Source organism: Phasianus colchicus, chromosome 15 (assembly GCF_987193195.1).
Source record: "Phasianus colchicus chromosome 15, bPhaCol1.hap1.1, whole genome shotgun sequence".
NCBI lineage: Eukaryota > Metazoa > Chordata > Aves > Galliformes > Phasianidae > Phasianus > Phasianus colchicus.
Genome location: NC_143450.1, coordinates 5,200,530 through 5,224,929, shown reverse-complemented (window position 1 = coordinate 5,224,929; position 24,400 = coordinate 5,200,530). Strand labels below are relative to the sequence as shown.

At 43.5% G+C, this 24,400-nt stretch overlaps 1 protein-coding gene and 1 non-coding gene across 5 annotated transcripts; both read right to left on the bottom strand.

The window, feature by feature from the left end:
- Positions 1 to 3,880: 3,880 nt before the first annotated feature.
- TRNAD-GUC (transfer RNA aspartic acid (anticodon GUC)) lies at positions 3,881 to 3,952 on the bottom strand. The gene has a single exon. It is a non-coding gene; the product is annotated as a tRNA-Asp (tRNA).
- Positions 3,953 to 6,857: 2,905 nt separating this feature from the next.
- PANK3 (pantothenate kinase 3) lies at positions 6,858 to 21,673 on the bottom strand. 4 transcript variants are annotated; one of them, XM_031598025.2, is made up of 8 exons: positions 21,519 to 21,673; positions 19,190 to 19,542; positions 17,512 to 17,765; positions 16,743 to 16,919; positions 15,802 to 15,925; positions 13,984 to 14,109; positions 13,044 to 13,104; positions 6,858 to 9,543 (listed from the first exon to the last, which is right to left on the bottom strand). In XM_031598025.2, exons 1-7 carry the CDS (start codon positions 21,544 to 21,546, stop codon positions 13,054 to 13,056), a joined length of 1,113 nt encoding a protein of 370 aa, XP_031453885.1. In that variant the 5' UTR covers positions 21,547 to 21,673; the 3' UTR covers positions 6,858 to 9,543; positions 13,044 to 13,053. The 4 variants fall into 4 exon arrangements, with proteins under 4 accessions (XP_031453885.1, XP_031453884.1, XP_090006909.1 ...); XM_031598024.2 differs by having other exon boundaries at positions 6,858 to 13,104; XM_090150783.1 differs by lacking the exon at positions 21,519 to 21,673 and adding an exon at positions 21,179 to 21,306 and having other exon boundaries at positions 6,858 to 13,104.
- Between the last annotated feature and the right edge of the window lie 2,727 nt (positions 21,674 to 24,400).

Here is a 24,400-nt window from a genome sequence, read left to right as displayed (position 1 = left end):
GGTGGGCAGAGAAAAGTGGAAGAGAAAACACAGATGGAGGTCACCTGCAGAAAGCAGCTCCACAAAAAACATGGTTGCTGTGGGTGGGAGTCTGGAACATTCACCTGCAATTTCATGAAGTTATCACAGCTGCAAAAAAGAAAATCTGCGTAAAAAGGCCACAACAACAACAACTACAACAACAACAAAAGGAAGAACGAAAAGTGAGACTGTGCACGAAAGGGAACTGAAGTTCTTCCTGCTGTCTCTCTGACATGACCTAAGCTAAAACAGGATACAAGCTAAAAATAAAGCTACAGCTAGGGAAAAGCAGCAGGGCTGCTCCACTTTCTTAGGAGCTTGTCACATTCACATCTCTGTCCTGGGACTGCTGCAAGGGCTGAAATGCTTCCAGCAGCAGAAGGCAGTTCTGGGATGGAGCAAACATCCTTTGTCAGCAGATGCATTTAAGAAACTTTGGCCTGTTTAAATTTTCCAGAATGGGAAAGAATCAGATCTGAACAACAAAAGCCAACTACTTACTGCAGTCCCTGCAAAAGCAATCTGACAGTGTCCATGGAATTAAAGGTCAAGATACAACTATTCTCACATAGCATTTAGCATTTCCCTAGCAGAGAACTTGAGAGTTTGCACATCTGGATTTCATCTGCATCCCAGTGAGCTGTGGGTGGGTGAGTCTGTACTTCAGTTACAATGTATTTTGATACTGCTGCTCTGCATTATCTCCCAGAAATATTTTAAGGGTGTGTGAGCATATGTGCTCTATTAGAAAAAGAAAAAAGGGAAGGGAAGGGAAAAGAGAAGAAAAGAGAAAAGAAGAGAAAAGGAAGAGAAGAGAAGGGAAGGGAAAAGAGAAGAGAAATGGAAGAGAAGAGAAGGGGAGGGGAGGGGAGGGGAGGGGAGGGGAGGGGAGGGGAGAGGAGAGGAGAGGAGAGGAGAGGAGAGGAGAGGAGAGGAGAGGAGAGGAGAGGAGAGGAGAGGAGAGGAGAGGAGAGGAGAGGAGAGGAGAGGAGAGGAGAGGAGAGGAGAGGAGAGGAGAGGAGAGGAGAGGAGAGGAGAGGAGAGGAGAGGAGAGGAGAGGAGAGGAGAGGAGAGGAGAGGAGAGGAGAGGAGAGGAGAGGAGAGGAGAGGAGAGGAGAGGAGAGGAGAGGAGAGGAGAGGAGAGGAGAGGAGAGGAGAGGAGAGGAGAGGAGAGGAGAGGAGAGGAGAGGAGAGGAGAGGAGAGGAGGAAGTGACAGGGCATTGTTTCTTCTCAGGACTTGCAAAAAGGCACAGGCTATTCACCTCTGTTTCTGTTTCACTGCTTTCAGCCATGAACAACTGAAGATTGAATACTCTACCTGAGAGAAAGACTCACAGATTTTTACAACATCTGATTGTTCTCTATGCTCACTGGAAACAGGCTGTCAGTTTTAACTGAAGCACGCTATAAATTAAACAGCACATTGTGAAAGGCAGCAGCTTATCTGTCAATATATGCCATATGGCATAGCAGAAGTGGCCGTCCCTCTGTTGGGACATATGCATTGAGACAAAGTCTTGGGAGTTTTGCTGCATTTGTAATTGCAGATTAAAAATAAAAAAGATATCAGAGTAGTGCTTTCTAATTAGTAGTCATTGATTTGTCTCCACATCCATGTGACTCCCAATTTAGCTTTAGTTAAGCACCTGTCTGTTTGTGCTCAGAGTGCTGAAAGACAGAAAGCCAAAGGCAGCAAAGGGCCTGGGATCCTTCGGCAGGGCTGTTGGCTGCCTTGCAGCACCACCCCGACACCTCCGGGGCTTTATGGGTTGCAGAGGGGCTTCAGATATTCACTTAAAGCAAGGCTGAGGTATTTGCAGAATACTTTCACGCATCTGGACATCCTTCAGGAACACACTCCACATTTTCAGACTGCTCTTTCAACCATGAAGCTACAAGCACTTCCATACAGCACCAATATTTAGGACTGTACAGAGATATGCCCACAGCGTGGCACAGTGAGAAATTAGGATTCATGTGGTGTTGCTCATCTTGTAACTTAAAGAGTTTCTAACATTACATTATTTATTAGCACGAGAGAAAAAACACAGTCCACTCAGGGATGAAAGTCTCCAGGCAGCCAGACTGGAAGCAAAAAGAGCTCAAGCAAAAATCATAGGGGTTCCCAAATGCTGCAGGACCTGGAGCGTGTCTCCCACTCAGATATGGGCCTGCTGAAGTCTCTGCCATGCATGAACTGCAGAGGATGCGGTGTCAGGGTGTCTGCTGGTAGGGATGGACAGAGATAAGATGTTACCAGAGTATGTGAGAGTGGTGACAACCACATTTTGCAGCTCTCACTGAGAGAAAAACCGAATCCGGCTCCTGCGGGAAACACTAACCCAGATATCGCATCCAAACAAGATGTGTTTCTCCCTCTCTGGCAGCTGGAGCAGGAGAGCGAGGAAGCAAGCATCTGGCACATTTAAAGGAATGTTTATTAATTAACAGATCATGGGATTAGTATGAGGTAGAAGTCTCAGCAGTGGCTGTATGCACAGCACTGAGGGATGCACACCCATGCAGGTCCCCGTGCTGCTGGCTGTGCTGCATCTCCTGTTTCAGATCCCTCATTCCCAAAACCATCAGGAGAATGCACGCCGCCTGCTGCCACCAGACCAGGAGGACAGCAGACAGCAGCAGAAAGCTGTGGAGAGCTGCAAGCCCTCGTGTTGCAGTCACAAAAAGGGCAGGAACAGGCAAAGTGCTACACGTGGGCTGAGAGCTTCAGGAACAACACATGAGGACCAAGCCACCGACAAAGCAGTCAAACCCGTCTGGTTTTGTTTCTGTGTGTGGATGCTGCACAGCTGAAAAAGGGCTGACCAGCATCAGCCAAATCCACAGGCCCAAGCAGTAGCTCATCTGTTTGTTGGTTATGCACACAAAGCTTCGTTGGACGACGTTTGTGAAAATTTGTTGTTATCAGTGGAATTAGAATCGTTTGGTGAAGCCTCATCTGCTGGACAGCAACTAATTTTTTATCGACTTGTGATTCTGATAAGGATTTCTTTTTTCATGATAACTGCCATACTGGGGGCTTATCTGAAATTTTACTTTGCCATGCTTGCTCTGTGCAACATGTTAAACCCTCACATAAGGAGAGGAGCAGAAGCCACCCAGCAAGGTGGGACCTGTGCCAGCACAGGGATCTTCACACTATTTTAAGCATTTACAAGTTGCCTTGTGCTTTAGATGATAATAAACATGGAGTAGTGAGAGTGTACTGAACTCGGTGTTTGGCTGGGCAGTCAGCCTGGTGGAAACGTGACACGGCAAATATTTACCTTCAAGCACCAGCTGGCAGCGTTCCCAGCGCCCTGCTCAGCACCAGAGCTGAACGGGTAAAGGCGGCACTGTGCCTGGCACCGCTCTGCTGCAGGGCCCTGCGGGTGGGGAGGGTGGATTTCCAGTGTCACCTGAAGCAGGGCTGCAGCTGTACCAGAGCGCTGCAGCAGGGCTGGGAGCTCCATGCTGCCACAGCCACCCAGCACACACACAGCCCTGCTGAGCCTTGCTGTGTTGAAAGAAATCACGGGTAATACTATAAAAATAGACTCAAAATACAATTCCGGTTTAAGCAGCAAGTATTATTTCAACAAGCCTAGTTTCAGATCTGTTAAGAGCCCTCTTTAGAAGTGCTCGGTGTATTTTTTTTTTTTTTCTCCAGCACTTCCCTTCAGAGCAGCAGCAATGACGGGGCGGGAGGCTTTCTTTTTTTTTTTTACATGCAAGTTCTATTTTGGTGAACTGCTTTATCCTCTGACCCAGAAAAGTCTGCTCCAACCCAGTCCGTAACTCAACTTACTGGACGACAGCAACGCAGCTCGCAGCAAAAAGAAAGAAAAAAAGCGCTCTCTCCCCGTCGGGGAATCGAACCCCGGTCTCCCGCGTGACAGGCGGGGATACTCACCACTATACTAACGAGGAATGGAGGAGAACGCTGTACTGTCGCTGTTTGGCTGCTCCGACAGCTGGCTGCTCACCTCGAAGTAACGAGCTACTGCCTGGAATGCCTGCAGCGCTGCAGACATAGGCGTGAGCGGACTATTATTGCTTGTCCCAGAAGGATCCATTTACCCAAATGAGAAACTGCCGGGCACCACACTTCCTGCTCTCACAAGCTAGGTGACTGGAAGGGAAGCACGTCCTCAGGCAGGGCCTTGCTGGGAAATCCATGTGAAATGCTAGGCTGTAATTAATAGACTATAATGGAACGCTGATAACGGGCCATAAAAATCAAACCACAGCCAAATACTACACGTAACATCAGTTCTACTGTTAACAGCCAGCACTCGTTCCAGGTCACACAAACATTTTTTTTTCAAACAGCAACTAGGTTTGTTACAACCAGATTCCCAGATAACTCCTCTCTCTCATATGTTTAATGCCACCAACTTTAGCATGGGGTGTTCACACTGCACAGCTCCTCTCCTCCCATTCCCTTGCCAGCAATGCCTGTTTCCCTGCTGCCTCCAGTCTTGTATTCCTCCTCTGTTACCACTTTCTGATAACTGCTCTCTGGCCAAAGCTCAGGGCCATCCATTGCCCTGACAACACCCACCTCAATATACTGCTCTCACAAACAAAATAGGGTGGGTTCTGCTGAACTGCGATCCCTAGTAACAAAAATCACAGGGAAGACAAAGTGCTCAGTACTTCTCTGCCTTAGATTCTCATTTGAATTTAGAAAGGCCTTTGACATCATTTCTCACAGTCTACTTACATGTAAACTGGCAAAATATGGAGGGCAGAAAATTTACAGACTGACCAGACTAACAGACATGGTTAGCAGTATAGGAAACACTCAACGTTTAATTTGCAAGTGTGACCCTTACGTGTTTTCTCTGCCTTAATGTCACATTGATCATATGGTCTTGCAGAGTCTCAAGGCTGCTGACCAATATTTGCTCTGACTTGGTGTTTCTTTCCTGACAGTTGATGGAATTTATTTCATCACCTGCTTGAAATATGCAGTTTGTCATTTTGATCCTCTTTTTTTGAGTCCATTCATGCAAAAATGGCTGCCTTTAGGCAGTGCTCATTGCATAAGCTGTATTAGGGCAGAGAAGCAATATGTGCCCTTTGGAATTACATAAAGAAAAACAATGAAGAATGCTGCAGTAAACCACAGCTAAAAGTTTCTCTCAGTCAGCACTGCTCAAGCCAGAGTCTAAAGGGTAGAGAATGTGAAGAATAGCACATGGCACACAGAAGCATCTGCCACACAGTTTGCTGAGCTGCTCACCAACTCAAATGTTAACACGCAGCGCTGTTACCTTTCTGCATGGCAGTTTTACATCCTTAGCAGGAAAGGCACCTTCAGGAACTGTGGAGTTTTACTGGTTGAAAGAGGGATTTTTACCTCTTCAAGCTATTTCTTCTGCGACAGCTCATGACTTCACTGTAACAGACACACTTAACAGCCACTTGCTGGCCAGCTTCTGGGGCCCACCAGCCAGTCACTGCAGCTTCCCGAAAGCAATCGCTCTCAAGACTCTGTAAGGCTAAAACAGAGCCACCGCTGCCACGTGAACTCTCTCAATCGCACACCCCAGAGCTGCATAAATGCTGTCCCCCAGCTGTGCCTGCAGACACAGTGCAGCGCTGGTGGTGCAGCAGCCCTGCTGGCTGCACGCTGCCTGCTCCCTCTGCTGGATCCTGGCTGCGAGCTGGGGACGCCTCCACTGCTGTGCACAAAAGGCAACTGCTAGCAGATGCTTTGTACTGTAGCATGGAATACTTGACAAAGACCTGTTGATGGATAGAAACACCTTCAGAGCAAAGGTCTTTCACTCCGAGACCAAGATGAACTTCATTTTTAATCGACGCTTCTAAAAAGGCAAACATTTAAAGGATTCTTAAATAAGAGGTTGATGTTTCTGTGTGCATGAAAAATCCTGTACAGCTGGGCGAATAAGAGGAAATCACTTTTTCCATAGAAACAGATTATTTGTCTCACCAGTAGGTAAGGTGGAAATAATGCAGCTGACAGAGCTGACCTGCAGGCCTGGCCTGAGCTCACAACGGGCTGCACCAGGATGCGGTTCAGGACCCCAGCTAAATGCAACTGGCTCCTACTAAATCCTAGGGTACTACGCTCAAAGAAGCACATCACATTTCTGCATTCGAAACAATGCACTCCAGGCTAATCAACACACCACACATTTGTAGAAGAATCTGTATTTCTTATAAGCTTCTCTCTACATGGCTCTGGTGCCGAGTTCTTCAGGGCAGACTCCGTGGAGATACAATACAAATATTAATAATATATAATATAGTGGCATTTTCAGTGCTTCATCTTTGGCAATTTAAAACTAAGACTTGTAGCTTTGTAAAATGAACCCTGAAGCACAATCCCTGACCCACCAAGACCATCACAACATGAATTACTAAAGTGCTTTGTGGCACAAACGTCAGTCCTGAAAACTTCTTGCCTGTTCAAGACGATGTAATTTGGTTTTATTAAAACATAAATATAGGAAAACTTCAAGAGAGGCTAAATGACAGTTTATAAAGACACAGTGTATTTTATTCAACAGGAAAATATAGTTCTGAGTGATCTGAGTACACGTAACAGTATGTGCTCCCAAGTTCATTTGGAAGGCAAGCCTAAAATTATTTAGGGCACAAAATGCTTTTAAAAACAAACTGAATTTAAGAAATATAAAGTGAATGCTTTTATTAAAGGAGAGGAAGCAACGAAAACCATGCCAGTCCCTTTTGCTGACATGAAATGTTATGTAATAACCTCGGTATCAACCATCTCAGCAACTCCGGATGCTGAAGGAAGAAAAAAGCCACCCAGAAACCCCACAAAGACCAACAAACAACAAACAATTTCAAGTTATTTATTAGGAAAAGACAGAGTACTGTTTAAACATTCATACAGAATGACTGCTAATAAAACCAGGAAAATGAACTGTAAAAAGTAGGCCCATCACAGAGGAGTTGGCTGATGACAAAGTAAATGAAATGCAAACTTCATTCATGCAAACAAGCAGTAAGGAGTTATTTACAGTTTTGATGGGATGGTTTACAGCCTTGGCCACATTTAGGGCCCAATGAAATTATTCAGTGACATAATAAAGGGTCTAATCTGTACATTCAATAATGAGAATCTATAAAAAGAAATAATTTAAACAATTTACAAGAGCTGCATTACAGATGGCATAAAGGTATCATTTACAAGAGCTATATTAACAGGTGACACAAAAGTATTAATCAGTAATTTACGAATAAAAATTTGTAGCACATTTTTCTATCACATCTTCAGTGTCAGAACAGTAAACAAGAAAGAAAGTGGAGACATGAGTGCAATGTCATAGAATAAGGCAACTTAACCAAATGGCTCTTGAGAGAACTTCCATCCTACAAGGGGTTTGCATTTTACAAATCTGCCTGCTCATTTTGCTAAGCATCTAAAACAAACACCTGAAGACAGCAATTGGTCATTAGCAGGCCTGTGTATGACAGGAAAGTCAATGGAAAAATCAAATACTCAAGTGTTAAAATGCCAAAACTCATCAGAAATGTACAAAAGCGCAGATTATCAAAAGCCCTCTATATCCTATAACATCAAAACACTAATTTCCATGTTCTAGATGCTGTTAATTTGTTATTTCTCAAAATACTAGTTCCCTAGTCTTATAATTATTGTTTGTACTGCACAGCCTGGAACTAACACACCTCCTCCAAAGTCTGTATTTACAATGCTCTCAAACTGATGCTAGAGGAATTGTAAAACACTAGTAATTTATAGCATGGATTAGCAACTGATACACCAGATTCCAGTTTATTTTACAGACGAGACTAATGAACGCATTTCATTTAAATGGTATTTCTGCACTTCTTCAAAAACTTTCCCAAATGCTAAAAGGAATGTCTGATTTTCTTGATGTTTTAGCAGAAAACAAACACTGATCCTGTTGTAGTTGGTGCTATCTGCTTGTAACAGGTACAATGACAAAAGCCTGAAGGTAACACTGAAATCCTGCAATGAAAATGATCCGTACCGTGACGCACAACCGGAATGTCAGGAGCCTTACAGAAAGCAGCACGGGAAGCTAAACCCTGTCTGTTTCAAGTCTCTCAGAAGGACCAGGCTACTACTGGTAATTTCTAGTTAGAATTCTTCTCTTTCAACAAATGATGTAGCACCAGCAGGAATATGCTGGTAGCACGACTGTGTTCCCCAGGCAGGAGGCCTTGAGGCCAAGTCCTGCTCACCCATTTCAAACAGCCCCAACTTAAGACAATTATCTACTTCAGTATCTGAAGAGAGCAGGACTTGGCACTCAGTTATACTGACTTAGACTGCTCCAACATATTCCATTGGCACACAAATAATTACAATTATATTACAGCATCTTTTGAGATGTTTTCACAAAGCGTGAAATACGTTTTTACAGATGTTTAATATATTTTATATGCGTGAAATAAGCAGAAGTAACTAAACAGGCTTTTTTGCAGACTTTAATACAAGGAATTAATAATATTCTATCTCAAATGGCAGAATACTGGCAATGTACTTTGGAATATATTAATAAAACTCAAAAGTATGTGTTGTCTACAGTATGCAAGTGGACAATTATCCCTCCATGCTGTGCAACAAGGTGGGGTGTTTTTTTTTTTTTTTTTGTCTCCCATGGTCACATCTGAGGACTTAAAATAATTTGTCCATTTTATTTACAGTGATCTGAACTATTCTCCCTCTCACTGTGTTAAGTGTTAAATACTAAAATCAAACAGTAATTAGATGTGTCAAGTGTCTTCCTAGCTCTGCACTGTAATCAACAGGTCTTGGTCAAACACTTCCAGTCTGACCCACAGTATTTCTGGGTAGTTTTTAACCTAAAAACAGCTCTATTACACACTCAAGTGTCTTTTAAGCCTATATAGTAATAATTAGAAAAAGGATATAGAAAACCCTGGCACTAGGAAAACACTGACAAGGGAAAGAACTAACCTCGGGATATGTGCAAATGGACTTGGGATAAAAAGCTGACTGGATAAATAGAACCACACTGATCCTGAGCTCTGTTCTGAACTCAAGCAAACTGTTGCCTCAGAATTACAGCCAACCTGTTTCCAGATTGTGAATGTTTAAAATGTGGTTTGAATGAATGTAGGCATTAGCATAAGTTACAGACTGAATGTGTAAGACACCATCTAGCCTTTAACAAGCAGAGATTTAGTCCAGAAAAAAAAGATACTGGTTAGTTTCAGATGTTAGAACCTCACTGTTATTCTGAAACATTTAAGAACGAGAAACTACTGTAACTTACTTGAAAGTAGAACTTTCCTGAAGACTTATACTGGATAGAGACAAAGTGTTAGTAATTAATCCTTAAAGGCAATATAATCACCTTGCACATACACTCAAATGCAGGCAGACATCTCACAGTACTACTGAAGGAACATTTATTCCACTACGAGAAGCCAGAACTGAACTTTTGTTCTTAATGTGCAGGCTGGGAGCAAGTGTGGCATTGAAGGAATGAGATCCTGCTGTCTCAACTCTGAAATACAAAAGAAAGTATGCTATAATGTGTCAGTATAATCACACAGGTGCTTGCTCACCCCTAGGGAAAGACAGGCAAAGATCTTCAGAAGGTACAGCAGATACCCAAATACCGTTTAAAATCTGGACCAAACCAGACTAACTACACCAATGTTGCTTCTCTTTGAACTGTTAACTTTGAGTCTATTAAAAAAAAAAAAATTGAAATAGTACTTACACTTAAACCTCTGCTAAGATATGTTCACTCACGTTTACTAAATATTCAAAGTGGATTGTAGAAAAAGTTCTCTTTTTGTTCAAACTGCTGTTAGCCTTTGTAGAACTGGAATGGTGAAGAAGGTTAAGATTAACTGCCATGCCAACTTGGGATAGTCTCATATCAAAAACTTCTTTGGCCAGAAAAAAAAAAGTCTAATATATTTTCTCATCTGGATAAAAACCAGTACAACTTTTAGGGAGATACAGATAGAATAAAACTGTGCGTTGAATGGTTAAAAAGGCCAAGCTAGAGAGAGACAGAAGTGCAAAGGCACTACCCCAAGGTAAGGGCTATGGAGGTGGGCAGCCCAAAAGTTGACACAGTTTTCCTGGCATCTCTAGCTACACTGGATTGAAGGGATCATCTCCATGACTGATAAAATTATCTGATAAGCAACACTGGTCAAGAAATCACATGGATTAAGTAGTACCATCAAAATTGGCATTATACGAACAACTTAAAAGGCACTTGCATGGCTGATTGAGTTGAAAGCAATTACACATTCAAAATGAGTTGTGTGTTTTGCTTTAGAAGTATCAGACAGCCTTCCTTTAAAGCAGTTCTACTTGAGAAAAGTAGCCCTGAGAAAACCCCAGACATCCTCTACTGCTGTACATTAAATCAATTCGCTCTAAAGCTGCTTGAACCTGTTAGGTTTGTGGAAGAAAAATAGCAAGCATGAAAGTAAACAGCAAAGACTGGTGAAAAGCAAGTTACTTGAGTTATCTGTATAAAAGATACAAGCCTTTTCAGCTAATTTAGAAGAGAATTTAGGTAAGATGACTTTAAGGCTTATCTTGCAACTACTTATGAAGCCCAGCATTACTGGTGGTGGCAGAGTCAACCTTTGGAGACTCCAGTAACAAGTTTTAAGTTGAGAGAAAATGAAACAAATCAAAAGATGTGGCTTAAATACTGCATCCCTGGGCTTCACAGCCAGGCTTGAAAACTTGAAGGAATGAAGTAACAATTGTGCTGATAAAACAAGCAAAAGGAAGCAACTGTTTTTTCGCAAGCTCAAAGAAAGGAAAAGAGAGGCAGAGTATGCCTTTTCATTCTCACAGTGGTTTCTATAGCGTACTGCTATTCAATAATTACTCCATTAATTTATTCTGTAATTGCCAAATTAACCTTAAAAATATATTTCAGGTCATACCAGTTTCAAATGGTTTAAATTAACCATGGTCATGGTCATTAAGTAACCCTCTCCTTCCTACATGTGCTTCTTGTTAAACATAACAGATACTTCCGATTACTGCTTCAGTAACAGCATGAGAAGTGTAGCAGCAACAAGTAGTTTAAAGGAACTGTTTTTAATCAAGCTGCAGTGTGCCTTAAAATACGTTGCTTTGCAAGGAAAATAAATTTTCAGGAGGCTGTCAAAACATCACAAAATTCATTTTTTCTGTCTTTTTTTTTTTTTTTTTAAAGTTTTGCAGCCAAATTGAGGTCGCTTTCTATAGTCAATCAGTACTTAAAAATAATGGTGCACAGTATTTATAAGACACTACAAAAGCCATATTCACCCATTTGCTGAAGTGCTCTGGAGAGCATTAGATTTGTTGAACTGGGCGTATATATGTTTTTTAACATCTACCTTGAAATATCACAACAAGCACAATGGAAACGTGATATGAGCAGTAGGAAAAGCAACAGATGAGCTGTATCTGAGATTGGCATTGGGCTTAACAAAGCAGCCACTCTAAGTTACTGCACTCTTAAAGGAAGATAGTTTGTTTCCTTTTTAAAAGCAACACAAAAAGAACAACAAAATCCTTGCGGTGTTATGACGGGGCTCTGAAATTAAATGAAGGACAACTGAAAACTGCACACTGAGCTGTCAAACATACTGAGTGGGTGTGCCTGTGAATACAATGCAACCATGCTGTGGAATACTTGAGCAATCATCAGTTTTAAAAACACACTGAAACCCAACACAAATGTCTTCTACTTCGGTTGCTTCTGATGCACTTATAAAATCATATCATAAATTTGAGTATTTTTTTAGTCCACAATAATCTCCTTTCAAGTCTAAGATCTCATGCCCTGCTTCAGGACTATGCTTATTGCAATAATAACAACTGTAAATTTGAAAAGTACACAGGAAAATATTGAAAGATCAGTTCCAGAGTATGGAGTTTATCCCAAGGCCACAGTTTGATGAACAGTTCCATACTTTGAGTGCACCACATATTGTACTTCTAGTACTGCAATACAACCTCTGATGCTGTCCTCAACTTCCAGAGCATAGACTCTCAAATCCAAAAGCAACAAAGGAATCCTCCACTTGAACATCTAATTAGAGGCTGATTAACTCACAAAATTACAGAGGAATCAGATTTTCAGTACAGTAGGATGGCAGAGAAAATTTCCAAATCTCCATATAGACGAGCCAAAGCATCAGAATTATAGCGTTCCATTTTCAGTCTACTTTTATGAGGACTTAACTCTCACAGGCTTTGTGGTGCCTATACAGGTTATGATGTACAGTGTCAGAATTTATGAGGCACCAAGAAAACCCCCCAGAACAGACAGCATTATTTTTGGAAGTCACATCCCAGAGGGAAAACAAAATAAACCAGGCAAACCTTCAAATAAGCGAAGAGGGCAGGTATGTATATTCACAAAACCTTTAAAATATCAACCGCTTACTCTGCTGCTTTGGCTGATTTTCTGTTTTTACTCTTCCCACTGAAAAACAGAGCATTAATAATACTTCCATTGGACATAAAAATACTGTAATTACTATTGTCACTGTGGGAAACAATTGCCTATGGTCTCCTCATTTTGTTGGTACTACCATACTGTTTTTCAGGTTGTGTACTCAAGAGAAATTGTGCTCATGCTGAAGTACAACCAGTAAATTTTTTTGTTCAATGGTATACAAAACAAATAGGCTTAAAGCCTCAGGAGGAAACTGGCAATATTTTAGTACAGAGCACTTGGAGGGTTGGCATTCCTTCTTCCAGAAGCTTGTTTTCCAAGGATGTATTGCATACTGAAAGTTCAATATTGGCTACATGAATTAATGAACACAAATGATATCCCCAAATATTTCACTTTTAAATGCCCAACGGAGTAAAAAACTGCTTCCTTATAATGGCAATATTCAGTAGCTCATCACTTTTTCAATTTAAAAAGTTACAGAAAATCTGTTATTTCCTTTTCCCCTCCCCAGATTTAGTTCCCATTGCCAAAAATAAGTGTCATTCAGGTGGAAAATAGTTCAGTGTAGAGACCTCTTGTATCTCAGCTGAAATTAGGCAGCCCAAGAAGAGCACCAACAGCTCCAAAGTAGCCCTGTTCAAAACAAACACAAATTTCACGGTCAGTCATGATATCATCCTCTTTCATTCACATATTTCAATAACAGAGCACTGTTGGCAGGTGGGCCAATGCTACAGAAAGAACAACATCCACTTAGCATGTTTTCTGTCACATTTCTCATTAGAGCTTTATGAAAAAATATTTTACCTCTATTATTGAGCTACTACTGCAGATACTGGCATGAAGTCTGAGCACTGTCAGTCTCACAGTAAGCTACAAATGAAAGTGTTGTGAGAACTGACCAAAGAGGTAGAAATCTAATTGTGGCAGGTCAGCAAATTGAGGACAAAGATTGCCACCCCTTGCCAAGAAGCTGTATGTCCCAGTTGTCAGACCTGTGACTAACACCAAGTGCCTGTATGTTAACCAACACAGTTCAGATCTTTCAGCATCACATACTGATCTAACTGCAGAAGCTGCTGCAAAGCAGATGAGTCATAGAGAGCAGAATCACTAGCAGAAAAAGCGTAACAAGTATCTGGTGGTATAAAAGCAGTCTTGATAGAAAACAAACAGGACTTTCAGGACTGCTCAAGTTTAATTGAGAGCAAACTACTAAAAACCCAAACAAACAATTAAAGGCTGTTGAACCCTAGTGCAAATCTTTACATTTCTTGTACCTCCCCAAAGAAATCTGTAGCATGAATAAAAATGGCCCACACACACTGAAGCACTTCCTTCCCTGGCTGAAAGAGCTGTTCCCATCAAATCAGTGCAGTCTGAGAAATCCTGTCTGATTTTCAACATTTACTCGAGTGTCTCAGGATATCACACATAAGTGTGCAGCTGCTTAATACACACACTTTTAATTAGTGGAAAAACAATACATCACATCAATGTACTACAGCATACCTCATGTTCTAGGAACAAGGCCTTCAGCTGGCCTTTCGACCAGTAATCCAGTGCATATGCAAGAAGCTTCATGGACAAAGTATTCACACGTAAAAAATTGCCAACAAACACAACTCTATTTATTTTCTAAAAAGAACAGAAAAACAGCAAAAGATTAAAGTCTGCTCAACACAGCAGCTATGAAACAACACTATCCCAAGAAAGAAACCTGTTCCACAATTAAAACACCTGTGGAGAAAGAACAGTCCAACATTAAAGAATTAAAGCTCTTAAACAGAGTAGCACCTGTGTTTCAAATTATGCGAGCATTCTCTGTAACTAGGCAAAGAACCAGCCAGACCAGAAGTGAAATTAAATGACAAAAATACTTGGATTTGGAAGAGAAGACTCAGTGCCTTCATAGCCCTGTACAATGCTGCTTGATCCATATGCAACAAGGCAGCACTGTAAAGAAGCCGAAGGCAGCAAGACAGATGTTCTTTTCATCTTCAGACCACAATATACGTCAGTGTAAGATGAGGCTAAGACTTACACACATACTGCAAATGAGCTGTGAATTTTAATCAAATTAAATGTAAGGATGTAAAAAACACGTATTTCAGTGAATGGGGAAAAGCACATCTGACATTAAGTGGCAGCAACATTAAACACTGATTTAATGATACGAGAAAGAGAACCAAGGAAAACTTAATTGCATTGAAGGTGTTAGATGAACACTTGTATCCAGGCTGTAACAAAAACAAGAATGGCAATTCCACATACAGCCAGAAGACTAAGATGCTACTATATTTTTGCTATCCTGATTAGTTCACAGTGAAAACAAAGACATTCTGTTACGGTAAACTAATCAGGCATAATTCCGCTTATAGCTGAAATATGAATTAAATCAAACATTCATCTTTTCATATAATCAGCTCATGATACTAGTTTGTTGATCTACATCAACCAAATCTCCTACATAAAATGATAAGAGCAGCTAAGAAGGCTGTTGAGATTTCTAAGACTATCACCCCACAGATTTTAAGCACAGCTCTTAATACAGTTGCTCTCAGACTTACGTGAGAAAGCTGTTACTAAGTCTTGCCTCATTTAAAGTTTGTTGATAATCAGCGAGGAAATCTCTGGTGTTTAGGGACACTACATATATTCTACGTTTAAATCCAGTATTCTTTCACAGGTCGGTGCTAGCTGTATTAAATTGAGCTTTGAGAAATTGAAGATGGCAAGAAACCATCTCCTTACCAAGCACTAAGAAGACAGGTGTCAAAACAATTCCAAGTCTCATGTTAGTAAAAATTAAAAACAATGTTTAACAAAAAGTAAGGTGTTCTGTGAGCTTTTATCAGAGAATAATTTCAGCTTGAACGGACTGCTGGAAGTCACCAGCTACTACCCACCACTTAAAGCAGGTCTAACTTCAAGTTGCTCAAGGTAGTGTCTCCAGGTCCATGTTTCAGTGCTAATACTAATCAGATTTCCCTTTGGTGCAAACTGTGGCCACATCCTCCCATCCTCCTGCTGTGCATGGCTGTAATTTGCTCTTTCCTGCAACTCTAGATAGTGAGGGTCACTACAGCCTCTTTTCAGGCTTGCTCCAGACTCCTCAGTGTGTGCTCCAGAGCTTGTTAGCCTTCTACAGAGACTGCCAAAATATTACAAACCAATTCTGAGTTCTTTACAACACAAATTTCTTTGTTTCATTTGAGAACATATGTAAAGGTTTGAGGAGATGCATAACTTTGGCAGTCATTTCATCTGAAAACAAATAACAGAACTATAATAATAATAATAAAAAAAAATCTTCATAGGAAGTTTTACCTCATTTACTGCACACATCCGGGCAATGGACCCAATGTTATTGGTGATGGTGACCAATATGGCTCTGGCAAGATCTTCTTTACTAACAGTCTCTCTCTTCTCTTTGTAGATCATGTTCCCAAAACTAGAACCCAGAAAAAAGCCCAGTAAATACAACGTGATCCATGTCCATTTGAAGCAATTACAGAACATAGTTTTTATGCTACAACAAAACTTACGCCTGGTGTGTGTTTGTAAGAAGCTGTCTTTCAAGTCCCTATTACATACAGTAACTTGTAACACCGCAACTGCCACCACAGCATGTGTAGTTACCCCTTTCCACTAAAGGGCTGTTACAGTAACAACTCCCAGCAAAATCCTAGTATGCAATTGACTTTCACAAAGAAGCACATACAGCAAGAAGTAGTCCTATCCTTCTGCAAAACTACTCTGCACCCCTAGGCACTGTAAATGAAGTCAGTGCCTAAGTCTGACTGATGAAAACTTCTCTCACTTGCTTCCTCATTCACAGTATTTATCCAATCCTCCCTTCTAAATGTGGAAAGAAAGCAGAGATGAGCTCATTTTATGAATCCTCTGGAACCAAACAAACAGCTGGCAGAATGATACTTAGGTTGTATAAATGCAGAGTTCTAAATCAGAAGAACATACCCATTACTATCTGCAGTAGATAATTTCTTATGAGTTAAAAAAAGATGACTCCATAGCTACACGTTTTACTACTGTGTCAGATCTAAGACAGGTCAGAGTCAGAAATGCTTTTATTATGATTCTCCTCAATTTAGAGCAAATCTAACTTGACTACAGTAAGTTTTGCAAAAAGAAGTTTTCTTTATATCAACAGTTTAAGCCCTATATTTGAAACTGTATCACTTCAGTCTTACAAGAAGAGAGGGAAAAATTAAAACCCAAAAACTAACGATCAAGGAACTGTTGCTTACCTGGATGCTACAGCCCATCCTGGCAAGCCAAATCTTTCATAGTCTCCCCCATAAATATCTCGAACCAGCTTGTCAGCATGTGTGCTGTCTCCTTTGGAGGCCATTTCCAAAGCTTCTTCGAAACTTTCACAGCCTGTCAACAAGCTGCATAAACCAAGAAAGGTTCCTCCACCTAGACTAATAAAGAAAAACAGCTGCTTTTAAATACTGTTTTATCATCAGAGACTATGTCTGACTAACAAAACAAAGCCACTGAAGCAAGACATCAAGTTGCCTCCCTTTTTGTTCAAGGTCCATTACATTAACAGTTATTACTCAGCATTACCTAAGAAATTTACAAGAAGCTAACTGGACAAGAGCTAACAAATAGGCATAAACAATCAAAACTTCTGCTGGAAGATGCAATCAGAGAAGGAAACATCCTGAAAAGCCACCAGGCCACTGACTGATCCTTGACTGTTTCCAGTAAAACACACATGAACGTATTTATTCTTCTGTGGAGCAGAGAAGAGGATTCAAAACTTACGACATAAACTATAAGACTCACTCATGGTGCAGTTCTAGCAGCTAACAATAAACAAGATATGGGCTACATCTCCTCAGTAACAGAAATACGGATAAGGGCCGCAATGAATGTAGCTGTAAATTAAAGGTATGCATTTTCAGTACTGCAGGGAGGAAGGACAGAGCCAGGAAGAGAAGAAAACTCTGAAAGCAGAAGATTCACTGTTCCATAGGGCAATCACCTCAACACGAGAATTTAAGTTACCTCGTTCCAGTTACTCTCTTATAGTTGTCTTTGGAATGGACTGATAAAATACTGACTCCTGACCCAATGTTAACAACAAGCAATGGATACGGGTCATCCAGGTTAAAAGGCATCTTCTGGCATCGCTCAGGTTCTGAGGCATTTTCAAAGTAATAGCACTCTGCCTGGCCATTGAAGCTGACAGAGTCTATGTACAGCAAGCCTTTGACAAGGCAGTCAAGCTCATCCAGTTTGTGCAGCTGGAGGTTTCCAATCTGTATTTAAAAAAAAAAAAAGACAGTGTCAATCTGTTCAAACATTACTCAAATATGCCACAATTCATGAATATCTTTGGACTGCCTAGCTTCAAGAAGCTGTCTCAGATGGCTAATTCAGGAACTTCCAGTTCACTACAATGCCAATGAAGAACTCAAAAGGTAAACTCTGAATAGCTCCATCAACAAATAAGTCTATAAATGTAGGTCTCAGGAACACATTAAAGACAGGCAGTATAAACACCTGCTTTAGTCACACTTTTGAATTACTAACTTTTGAGATATTCAGACATTCATCCACTGAGGAAATCATAGCATTTTTCACCAACCTAAAAAAAAAAAAAAAACAACAAAAACCCCATACAGGCAGCAAACACCCTGCAGGCCCCACCAAGTGTCATGCTGTGAAACTCTCACATCCGCACACCTCCCCAGTGCTTGTGGGGGCTCTCACCTCAGAAGGGAAAGAGTTAGTCTAAAATATCAGCAGATCAAAGTCTAAGATAAACACCTAAATAGCATCCTACCATGATCACATCCTTATTAGCACACCAAGAATTATTAAAAAAAAAACCAACAAAAAAAAACAGGTGAGAAATTCTGTAGGATATCAGGGTGTATCTCTAAACTGCATGAGTTCACTTTCAGACAGCAGCCTGGGTGCAGATCATGGAGCTGCACAACCAACTGGGTTGCATGCCACTGACCAATACCAGTACCAGATGACAACACTGCCAGCCCCCCCTCGCTTCCCAAAGCTCAATTCAGCTTTTCTTGTCACGGCTGCTTGCGAAGCTTCACTCTTGAGCAGACCAGGGAGTGCTCCAACAAAATATTTTTGTGGGGTTTGAGATAATGAAGAGATCTGCAGCCACTCTGAAATCAGGATGCATTGTACCAGATACAGTGATGAGACCCCCAGCTATGAACAAGTAGCTTCAGACTTCAGACAGAAACTGCATCCAAACAAAACAAATAACCCATTTTGATTGTCAAGGGAAGAAGAGCCAAAACAAGTCAAGAAAACCCCACACCCCTCTGCTGCCGAAAAAGATTGCCTTAGAGATATTCACTTCGTCACAGATCTATAACAAAACACACTGGACTAAATTCATCAAAACACACCCATAAACACAGTTTGTGATGATAAGGATTTGGTGTAAGAAAGAAAACCCAAACCTCAGTGGTTTAAGCATTATCCCATCAGAAAAAAAAACCCACCACAAATTAGAAAAAGGCCAATCTCCAAAAAGCTACCTGTGCCTTTATGTCAGAAAGCATATTTCTAAATGACCACACTAATGACTGAAAAATAAACAGTTAAGAATCTCCAAGCACTGCCTGGATCTCTCCAAACCCTTCTTGTTCCAACCTGCCACCAGCAGTGCCTCCCGCAGCAGCACGAGGGAAGGCAGGCTACCTACTGTGCGAAAGTCTTCCTCAAACTTGTAAGCGCCGCCTCCTGTGGCACAGAGCACCGTATGCAGCGTTGAGAAGTTTTTATCCCTTCCCATTTGGATAAAAGTAGGCAGATCATGAGTTGGAAATCGAATAAAGTGCAAGTTTCCTCTCCGACCAAAAATCGTTAAGTCTTTCAGCTCCAGGTGGACATCCCGAATGCCAGTGGATCCATAGGCTACATTGGAAGTCAGATACTTGCGGATGCTCTTCAAGCTTTCGACTTCCTCCTGCTCCTCCTCTGCAGTGATATCGATAGGTTCGAAATAGGCCAGTTTCACCAAGGTTCCCCCAATGTCCATACCAAACCATGGGAATGCTGCAGGGATAATGGATAGATCAGCTTTGTGAGGCAGTGAAAGAATAAACCAGCATTGTACTTTTTAACAAGGAAGACGTGAACAAAAATTCTTACAGGAACAGAGAATCAGTATTCCTCTGACCAAAGGTACAACAGAACAACAAGGAACTCTATTTACACATTCAAATGCTGCCACATGCTCAATAAACACTCCCCCAAACCACACTATATCCTCCATCCTCATTCAAACAAGATTCAACTATTTTTTCTTTTCTGATAACGAAGGATTAACGTAACTTTCATTCCTAAAGTTGTCGTTATGACACATTTTAGCATAAAAACTGCAGTGCACACTTGTGAGAAAACCAGGTTACACATTGTAACTGATAGCAGTGGCATAACATAGTCATCCTCTAAGTTATTTTCTCTTGCTCACACAACACGTTCCTCTAGATGATAGGAAAACATTAATTGGCAGATAATTTAAAAATTGGCACAATCAAGATGCTCAACTTATGAAGAGAGCTGTTCACAGATGCCAATGAAATTACAAACAGCTAGTTACAATTATTAGTGTAGAAACTTTGTTTTGTATTATATAAATGACAGGAAAAGGCTTATTATGAATTACAAGCAAGACATCTAGGTTCCATTCCCTCTTCTGTACCAGGTAGGAAGGGAGAACTTCTGCTTTGGTCACTTCTGTGGGACATTTTCTCTCTAGACAGATCTCAAGCAAAGGCAGCTCTGCAGGATGCTTTGCTCTCGTATTTATCACCTGCACCCCAAGTAACCTTTGGAAGTTCCTCTTACAAGAGCCAGCCATTCTTACTCATATGGACTTTCCTGGAAGAGCATTCATGAAAGTGCTTGTTGGAAAGGACCTCTGAGGTCACCTCGACCAGCCTCATTCATGCTAGCAGGAACACTGCCTGGGCAATGTTAACTGAAGCCTTAACTACAGCTTTGTCTAGCCAACACTTTAAAACCTCTTAAGTTCTTCAAGAACACTCCAGTGATGAAGAGTTCGTAACCTCCTCCTAATATTACATCAACTACTCAATAGAAGTTCTTCCCCATTTGAACTTCTCCTTTCCTCCTTTAACATGCCTATCACTTCCCACCACCTTCAAAGGAAATTCAAATGGCCCTTTGCCACCCTCTTTCAAGAGAGCCCACCTCAAAAGCCAAATTCCACAAAGTCAGCACAGCAACGCAGCAGCACCAGCATTAGCTAGGCGAAGACTTCTAAGGGAGGACCACAACAAGGTGCCCGGGCACTGGATTGACATCAGGAATAGAAATATAGCAGATGCCACCAACCTCCCCACCCCTACGCTAGGACAAACCCAGCACTGAGTCACTCTGCTTCCAGCGCTGAACAGTGCAGGTGAAAGCAGAGACAGGCAGTCAGTCTTCTCAGCTCTGCTCCTATCAGCCTCCTATCAAATGCCCACGGCCTCCCGCTCAGCAATGGTTAGCTGCTCTGCCCCGCATCAGATGTGGCTCTGATCGCTTCCTCTAGAAGGAAAATACCGACTCGACAGTCCTATTGATTAGAGCCTCTGCTGTCGCACAGCGCCCGGTCACAGACTATTTGCCGAAAAGGCTGTTACGAGCCCAACTCAGTTTTCGGGCTCATTTGAGCACGGACCCCAGGCTCCATCTGCAGGCCTGCTGCACCTCAGGCGCCGTGACCAAGGAGAGCAGAGATGCGCGCAGTGACTCTGAAGTTCACTGCCTAACGAACCGACTGCAACCGGCTCCTCAAAGCCCCCGGACACGTTACAATGACACGACGAACCGAACGGCCCATCCTCGCCCCGCGACCTCCGCTCCCGCAGCCCCGAAGTTCCTCCCCAGCACGCAGCCTGCGGCACTCAGCGTTCCTCCTTAACGCGTGACGGTGCCGTTTAAAGGCGAGCTTTAAAGCCGCTGTTCGAGCACAACAACCCCCCGCCGGCCGCCCTGTCCCCGCGGATCGCAGCCCTTACACGGCTTCTTGGCATCCTTGATCTTCATGGCGCGGCTGCGGGCGGTGCGGCGCGGGCTGCCCTGCCCCTCTGCCGATGGGGCGGGGGCGGCGGAGCGGCGCGGCGGGGCCGGGCCTCGCTCTTCCGACGCGGGCTCAGGAGCGGCGGCGGCGGCCGAGCCGGGCCCCGCGCGGCGCCTCGCCCCGCTCCGGCATCGGCTTCCGGGCGGCGGGGCCGGCCCCCCGAGGAGGCCGCGACGGCGGCGACGGCGGCGGCGGCGCGGCGCGGAGCCCTCCGGCACAAGATGGCGGCCGGGCCCGGGCAGCCGCCGCCGCGCCACACAATGGGGCCGAGCGGCGCCGCGCCTCCCGCCCCGCGCTGCCGCAGCGCTCAGCCCGCCCCGCCCCCGCGCCACGCGCCGCGCCACGCCGCGCCACGCACGCCGGGAGCCGCGGCCCGCCCTCAGCCGCCGTCACCCCACGGCCGTGCAGCCAATCAGAGAGCGCCGCCGGCGCCCGCTGCGGGACGGGGCTTCGAACGCTGCGGCGCCGGGATGGCGGCTTTGCGCGCCGGTCGGCTGCGCTCGCGGGGCTGGAGGGGCTGCGCGCTGCGGGGTGCGTGCGGGAGCCCCGGGGTTCTGTTGGGTCTCGTTCCGAAAAACGTCACGAGAACGTTCTTTTTTTTTTTTTTTTTCTTTCTCGTAAATAAAATTCTGCTGTCGGTCCCGTGCCTGAATCTGGAGAGCTTGCTCCCAACGCTTCTCAGTGCCGAGCTCCGCTGCCCGCAGGGAAGCGCGGTGCGTTGACGCAGCTGTGCGCTCACGCCTTCCTCCGGCTGCTGCGTGACTCTGGAAACTCCGCTCTGCTGTTTCTGCAGCGGGGGAATTCTGGTGTTTTTCCGTTCTGATAGAAGTTGCAGTTGAAGCTGTAAATAGAAGCACTTACATACGTGTTGTGGATTTAGAGCCGCCTGCTAAAATGCTGTAGTGTCTGCATGGAATTAAACCACGTGAGAGGACTTTATAGCAAAATGAGTGTTACTCGTGTGGTGTTTTAGGAATAGACAAGCACTGGAATGTAGGTCTTTGCACCTTACACCGTATTGTGGTATTTACCTAAGCACAGTGAAATACATACATTAAAAGAAGTAAAAAAAAAAAAAGAAAAGAAAATTCCACCACCCCAGCAATTCAAGGAGTGCTTTTCCCAACAGAAACCATGGCGGCTTAAGAGAGGAGAAATATACTAGGGTGTAATTAAAAAGGCTCAAACTCGTTTGCAGTTACTGCCAGTTGTGCATGCTGTTATCACACGGGAAGTGAAAGCATGATGCTATCTAGAATGCTTTGGAGTCCCAGTGTAACTGCGTGGTATTTGGTTCCTGTAAGCTGGCTCTGCGTGCAGTGGCTGAGGCACTCATTAATGGCCCTTCCCAGTGGCAGACCATGGGTTCAGTCACTCGTCACTCCACAAGGTTTCAGCTTTGCCAAGTGCAGATTTCCCGTGTTATCTGCCTCGTGGTATTTCTTATTTTCATGTTTCAGATCTAACAGTTTCCAACGATGATGCTAAGGAAAAAGAGCCGTGCCCTGGTTTAGCACCTACTGACATTTTGCCAGCGTGATGAAATAAGTACCTTAATTCTGTCTTTTTCTGCCTCTGTGGAGATTCCTGCATTGAGCTGTGCCAGGATTGGCAGGCTGCAAGTCTCAGTGCTGGAGATAAGGCAGTGCTGAGGGCTGAAGGCACTGGGTGGAGGAGCAGGGATGGGATCCCAGCAGCCTGGAGCCGCATGCAGGGTCTGGACCCCCTGTCCCCTGCAGGAGAAGCACAGCAGGAGGCTGAGGTGCAGCTGAGTGGTTCAGTGCTGCTGGCAGAATGTTAGCTGAAAGCCTGTGAAGGCCACGGAGAAGGTAACATCCCGTTGTCTGGGTTTGAGCTGGTCCCTGAGCACAAAAGCCATTGTGGAGCTCATTTAACACCTTTTCTTCCTTTCCACCCATCTCTGTGGTAGGACCTGTACTCTTCCTCCCTACAAAAGATGTAGCATTTGTAAAGGATTATTCCTATGGAAAAGGAGTGGCCACGGGGACAAGAGTCAGACAGTAGGAGGAGGCAGCATCATCCACAGACTGCCTTGAGGATCACTTCATTCTGAAAGCAGAAGAGCCCAGCAAAAGGAAAAGATCAAGAGTTCACATAGGAGCAAGATGCAGAGCTATGCAAATCTTACAGTAACTTATGTTCCTTCTGCCTGTGAAATTATGGGATCCCCCTATGTGTAATGGTGTAAGTTCAAACTTCCTCATGCTACTACGTACTGTTTTTACAGCTTAGCTATCTGGCTGAGGAGTTCCTTGCTGTCTGTAGGGCTTTCTGAGGGCTGAATCTGGGTTTTCATGCCCAGACAACAGGTAGCATGTGTGCTCCTGCTAGCTGGGAGTACAGCACTGCTGGGTAACAAATGCCCTGCATTGCCCTTCCCTGCAGAGAGGGATCTCGCAGTGGGAGCACTGCAAGCAGCCAGGTAACCAGCCCTGCAGTAAAAACAGCTTTACAGAAAATTGCCATTCCTGCTCAGCCTGGGCTCCAGGACTCATTTTGAAAAGAATTAATGCATTTGTCACAGCATCTGGCATGGGGCAGAGACGTGGTGAAGGTGAGTGTGTGGGTGAATAAGAGCTGGGTAGTGGCTAGCCAAGTGAAAGGGGATGTGCACCATGACATCTGAAGGCCTGTGCCAGAGGCTGGCAGTACCAGGTCTGGGCACCCTTGCTTCAGAGGTGGCTCCCAAACAGTGGTATGGGACGTGCTGTTGGAAGTTCCTTTGTGTTGTACTCAAAAACTGTAAGGCACGTCCTGGAAAAGCGTTCTGGCTTAGAGTGGACTTGCAAGTCAGTGATG

What these genes read in the sequence shown, in the direction of transcription:
- PANK3 (XM_031598024.2), bottom strand. Translation starts at nt 21,546, where the DNA reads ATGAAGATCAAGGATGCCAAGAAGCCGT. An exon ending in CAAGGATGCCAAGAAGCCGT is followed by an intron (nt 19,543 to 21,518) that starts GTAAGGGCTGCG and finishes TTATCCCTGCAG; the next exon opens with CATTCCCATGGTTTGGTATG. An exon ending in CCTTGTTCCTAGAACATGAG is followed by an intron (nt 13,105 to 13,983) that starts GTATGCTGTAGT and finishes TGTTTTGAACAG; the next exon opens with GGCTACTTTGGAGCTGTTGG.